This window comes from Rhincodon typus, chromosome 19, assembly GCF_021869965.1.
Source record: "Rhincodon typus isolate 14 chromosome 19, sRhiTyp1.1, whole genome shotgun sequence".
NCBI classification, from domain to species: Eukaryota; Metazoa; Chordata; class Chondrichthyes; order Orectolobiformes; family Rhincodontidae; genus Rhincodon; species Rhincodon typus.
In genome coordinates this window covers 44778443-44784442 of record NC_063350.1, presented here as the reverse complement: position 1 = coordinate 44784442, position 6000 = coordinate 44778443, and the positions used below count along the sequence as shown (strand labels likewise).

The 6000-nt window shown below is 40.4% G+C and overlaps 1 protein-coding gene across 1 annotated transcript in view; it reads left to right on the top strand.

The window, feature by feature from the left end:
* Positions 1-3734: 3734 nt before the first annotated feature.
* ctnnbl1 (catenin, beta like 1) overlaps positions 3735-6000 on the top strand; it is a 156668-nt gene continuing 154402 nt past the window's right edge. Inside the window, exon 1 of the mRNA XM_048608403.1 lies at positions 3735-3882. Coding sequence (XP_048464360.1) covers positions 3853-3882 — 30 coding nt within the window. The 5' untranslated portion in view covers positions 3735-3852. The remainder of the gene's footprint in view (positions 3883-6000) is intronic.

The following is a 6000-nucleotide window of genomic DNA, read 5'->3' as shown; positions in this document are numbered from 1 at the left end:
AAGCATCCCGCTTAGAAGTTGATTCCTTATGCAAGTTAAAATAAAATTAAAATAAAATAAATAAAATATCGCGGAAATCTAAAATGCTCAGGAGGTTGGACTGCATCAGTGGAAAGAAAAACAAAGTTATCATTTCAGGTCAATGACTTTCATTAGAACTGTATTGTCCAGGAACTAATGTCCTTTGGGGAAGGAAACTGCCATCCTTACCTGGTAATGGCCTACGTGTGACTCCAGACCCATAGTAATATGGGTAAATCTCAACTGCCTCCTGGGCAATTAGGGATGGGCACTAAATGCTGGCCAAGCCAGTGATGCACTCACCCTGTTAATGAATAAAGTAAAAGTTGGGAGAGTTAGTATTTATTAAGCAAGCTCAAAGACAACCTTTCCCCAATTATTCCAGAGAGTGTCCATTCTACTGCTCCAGCTGTCCTCCATCCACTGGATGGTGGAGGTCCTAGCACAACTGTTCAAGCTCACATGGTCGATGCTCCCCATTCACCAATGCCACCTGCTGCTGCAGGTTGAGTTATATAATAACAATATTTTTATATGACTGTCCTACAATATTAAGTAGCAAGCAATTAATATAGCCTGTTTCTTCTGCAGAGTCAAACTGATTAGAGGCATTTGATTTTGTGGAACTTTGCAACAAATAGAGTTCCAGCTGTGCCAAAAGTATTCAAATTTTTTGAGGGACAACTATATTCCAAATGCTTTTCAGTGACTTTGGGCTGCACCCACTAACAGTACCAGGAATAACAATGTCCTTTCATCACAGCACTGTCTGCCGTGGAAATAGATGGTATTAACTGGTTGCTCTTAAGTAATAGAATTGTACAGCTGTATTAAAATAATACTGTGCTTATTAATGTCATCAACATAAAACATTCATTCTTATATCTTTGTCCACAGGTGTTGCCTGACCTGAGTGTTTCACAAATTTTCTCCATTTAAGTATGAGCAGAGACCCAAAAAAAAAAATTGCAGTGCAACTACTATTTTCATTGAAACAGTACTCACTTAAATACCCAACCCAATCATTCCATCCTCAGAATATAGAATAGTACAGCACCAGAACAGGTCCTTCAATCCACCACGTCCATGCCAAACATGATGCCATTCTAAACTAATTTCATCTGCCTGCACAAGGTCTATTCCCTGCATGTTCAAACATCTGTCCAAGTGCCTCTTAAATATTGCTATCGTATCTGCTCCTTTACCTGCCCTGGCAGCACATTCCAGGGATGAACCACCCTCTGTGTAAAAAAACTTGCCTTGTACATTTCCCTTAAATTTTCAACCCCCTCACCTTAAACCTATGCCCCCTAGTATTTGATATTCCCACCCTGGAAGAAAGACTTTGACTTTCCATCCTGTCTATGTCTCATAATTTTATATACTATTGTAAGGTTGCCCCTTAACCTCTTATATTCTGGTGGAAACAATCCAAGTTTTTCCAATCTCTCCTTATAAGTAATACACTCCAACCCAGGCAACATCCTGGTAAACCTCTTTTGCACTCTTCAAGGCTTCCATATCCTTCCTATAGTGTGGTGACCAGAACAGCACATAATACTCCAAATGTGGCCTAACTAAAATTTTATATGGCTGCAAAATGGCTTGCCAACTTTTATACTCAAATGTTTCCATCAAATAAGTGGAGCTGCAGGAGATAAATTTAAAATTCAGCCCAACAATCATGAACAAAATGACAACTGATTTTTTTTTTCAGAAAAATCAATTCCTATCTGCAATAGCTAGTCAAACTTGAGAAGCTAGACCACTCAATCGAGTGAAACATGACAATGTGATAATGCAACTTTTACACCAATGAAGGTAAGCATTCCATATGCCTTCTTTACTGGCTTATCCATTTGTGTTGCCACTTTCGGGAGCTATAGACTTGCAACCCAAGATCCCTCTGTATATCAGTGCTCCTAAAGGCCCTGCCATTAACTGTATACTTTTATCTTGCATTTGATCTCCCAAAATGCATCATCTCACACCTTTGGATCCCTTTCCAATTATTCCTATTGTTCCTCTAATATCATCCCCATTACATAACTGATCCCACTCCTACTTCCTGTGCCATCCCTAAACCCCATTCCATACATCCCCTGTATTTCCTCTCATGCTGTTCCCACCTTCCATCCCAGATTTCTCTCTTATGCTGTCCTCCACTTTCCACTCAGTGCTGTCCCTCATTCGTGGCTGATTGCTTTTGTTCAGTGAGGTTTGTCTGCATCACTCTGTTGCTTTCCAATTGTAGAAAGACAGTTGGAAAATTTAGATATTTTAAAATTTAATTGTAACATTCAAGTACCCAGGAACTACCTAAGAAATAGACACACTAACAGATGCAAACCTTAAAGTGATCAATAAACACAGTCTTGACAGATGAAGACTGTTAATAATATAGGTTATAACTTTGTTAAAAGGCAAAACGAGGAAGGGTCCCAACCCGAAATGTCAACTTTCCTGCTCCTCTGATGCTGCCTGGCCTGCGGTGTTCCTCCAGCTCCACACTGTGTTATTGCTGACTCCGGCATCTGCAGTTCTTACTATCTCTTACTATCTCTATATTATGGTCCAGCTTGTCTTCACCTCCAACCCACTAGTGCTCACTTTCAATGATCATTCTTTATTATTTCTGCCACCCATATTGTTACAGCACACCTTGTTCCTCACCTTTTCCCATTCAGTATTCTGACGGAACTGTTGTCCCCTCGGACTATTGGTCCATCACGCCACATAGAAAAGCCAGCTCTCTAATTCCTCAAGATTAAGGACCCAAAACACAACCTTAAGTTGAAGCAGTACTTATATTTCTTTCAATTTTTAATTCATATTCACTGTTTATGAACTAGTTTCCTCTGCTTGGGAAAACTAAACACATATATGTTATAGAGATAGTAGGAATTGCCAATGCTGGAGAATCAGAGATAACAAGGTGTAGAGCTGGACGAACACAGCAGGCCAAGCAGCATCAGAGGAGCAGGAAAGCTGATGTTTCGGGTCTAGACTTTTCTGAAGAAGGGTCTAGACCCAAAGCGTCAGCTTTCCTGCTCCTCCAATGTTGCATGGCCTGCTGTGTTCATCCAGCTCTACACCTTGTTATCGCATACATGTTATAGCTTTGCTGAACACCTCTGCTCTCATTCTGCCTCTACTTCTCTATCATGGTCTCCTGGTCTGTTCCGAATAAGTTCACTGGAAGCTTGAGGAACATCTTGTCTTTTTATTAGTCAGTTACATCCTTCCAAACGTTTGGCACATACACCAGTGTATCTGTTGCTGTCCCTGTTTTTACGTAGTGTGCCAGGATTTCTGATTAATCACTCTTTTGTCATGCGGTTTGATGCAACACTATATGAGTTTGGATTCTGTAACCCTAACCTTTCCTTTTGTTCTTAACCTCCCTTCCCTAATAACTAACAAATCTCACGACTTTCCCAGGTGAGATAAAATTCATCAACTTGAAACATTAAATTTGTTTCACTCCAAAACAAAAGCTGCCCTGAATAGTACAAAAAAAGTTCTGCTTTTAAATGTATTTCAGATTTTTATTTGTTTGAAGAGTTCACTAAAATCAATCCTAAATTTCCCTTCGGAAAGACACATCAGTGAAGTTTCATTAGCAAAAGAAGGTGTAAAAAACCATACCATGGTTTTAACCTGAGACTTTTTAAGATCATTCCTGGCTGAACTTGGGGCCTTTACGACAACTGGCGGTCATTTACGACCGTTTGGGACATACGGCAGTGAGTCTGTTTTTGTTTGACGGCAGTGTGGCAGGGACCTGAGCGGTGAGGGAGATTTCAGCTTCTCCTTGTGACAGTGCTGATAATGGACGTGGGCGAATTGCTGAACTACCAGGTGAGGCAGCAGCTTCTCCTCCTTCTTTCGGGCCCCCTGTCTATCTTCAGTCAGCCTGAGCTGCTTCATTTCCCCAGTCCGGCCGGCTCCGGGACAAGCGAGGCCGCAGAGCCTGGCACTCGAGTTGTGGCTGCATCGCCGGTAACTGACAGGGACCCCCCTTCTTCCTGCCACACTATTTCGAGTTCACGTGGGGCTCCATCGTTGATCATTTTTAAGTCCCACCAGCTCCACAGGTGTGTAATAATGTCTCTGAACAGGTTGATTCGAAAATATCAATAAACCATCTTCCCACAGCCACAATAATGCAGCCATCAGTCCCAGCATAGGAGTTTCGCCTTCTAATTGAATCGCTTTAAACTCCCTTGTACAGAGAGGTGCGTTATAATCTTTGACATGTTTGTCAAACAACAGGTCACTGTGGCTGGCAAAGTGATGAGAAGTAATTTCATGATGTTAATTTTCAATACTATAATGTAGAAATATTAAATATAAAACACATATATAGCACATACCATCCTCTCCATCATAAGATGGAAAAGAGAATTGCTCTAGTACTGAAATATAATCTTAGTATGTGGCAATGAAGCGGGAGAAAGGTTTCATATGAGGGTAAACTTGGAAAGTTAAAAAGGGTGAAACAGTGATGCAGGATTGCAGTATTGATAATGATGACTAGAATGTGTCAGGTGGAATAGAACACAAATATAGGAGTATACTGGCAAGATTTTTTTTTGGCTAATGTGAATTCAGATGCAAAGTATAGATGTGGACATAAATGATGAAAAGGCAGATTGAAAATTCTTTCTCTGAATGTGCACTGAATGGACAAATTAATAATACAAATACAAATAACTGAATGTTATATGATTGCCATTGTAGAAATGTGGTTGCAAAATGACCATGGTTGAGACCTAAATATTCGAGGATGTTCAACATTTTGGAAAGACAGGAAGGAAGGTGAGGAGAGATAGTAGGAACTGCAGATGCTGGAGAATCCGAGACAACAAGGTGCAGAGCTGGATGAACACAGCAGGCTAAGCAGAAAGGCTGACGTTTCTGATGAAGGGTCTAGGCCTGAAACATCAGCCTTTCTGCTCCTATGATGCTGCTTAGCCTGCTGTGTTCATCCAGCTCTGCACCTTGTTGTCAAGGAAGGTGAGGAGATTGGGTAACTCTTTTAATAAATAATGAAATCACTACAGTAGTGAGAATTGATCTTGATTCAGAGGATCAAGATGTAAAATCAGTTTGGATGGAGATAAGAAATGGTGAAAGAAAGAAGTCATTGGGAGTATATAAAGGCTAAACTGTAGGGTGCATTGTAAATCAAGAAATAATGGGGTTTATAACAGTCACTCAAAATTGGGGAGACTTTACTCTTCGTATTGGTTGAAAGCAATAGACAAAGATTGCCTAGGGGATGAATTTGTACATTGTATTTTGAACAGTTTCTTGGGGTTCTTTCTGTAACCAAACAGGAAACAGATTATTTGAGACCTGGTATTGGGAACTGTAGGCTTGCAAAACAAATGATGTAGCCACATTACAGGGCAGACATTAATGATACCCAGCATGCAACAGGAGGAATAAGTGTACAAACGTAGAAAAACATCAGCAAATAGGGTCAAAGGGAGAAAAATGATTAGCAAAATTATTGGTTCTTTACTTGAATGCACATAGTATTTTGAACAAAATAAATGACTTAATGGCACAAATAGAATTTGGGTACGACCTTGCAGCCACTGTGGAGATATGGTTACAAAGAAGTTAGTGTGGGGAACTGTCTATTATGGGATAAATGTCTTTTCAAAAGGAGAGGCAGGAGGGAAAGGGTGGTGGGGTAGCATTGTTGGTACGGGATGGAATAGATGTGAAAGCAAGAAATGATCTTGGATTAGAAAATGTAGAATCCAAATGAGGATGGAGGTAAGAAATATCAAGGGGGAGAAGACATTGACAGGAGTAATCTTTTGGCCTCTTAACAGTAGCAATATAACAGGACTGAAAATAAATCAGGAGCTACTGACAGTATGTAAAAAAAGGTAGTATATCAATCATAGAATCCCTACTGTGCAGAATGAGGCCATTTGGCCCATCAAGTCTGCACCGACCCTC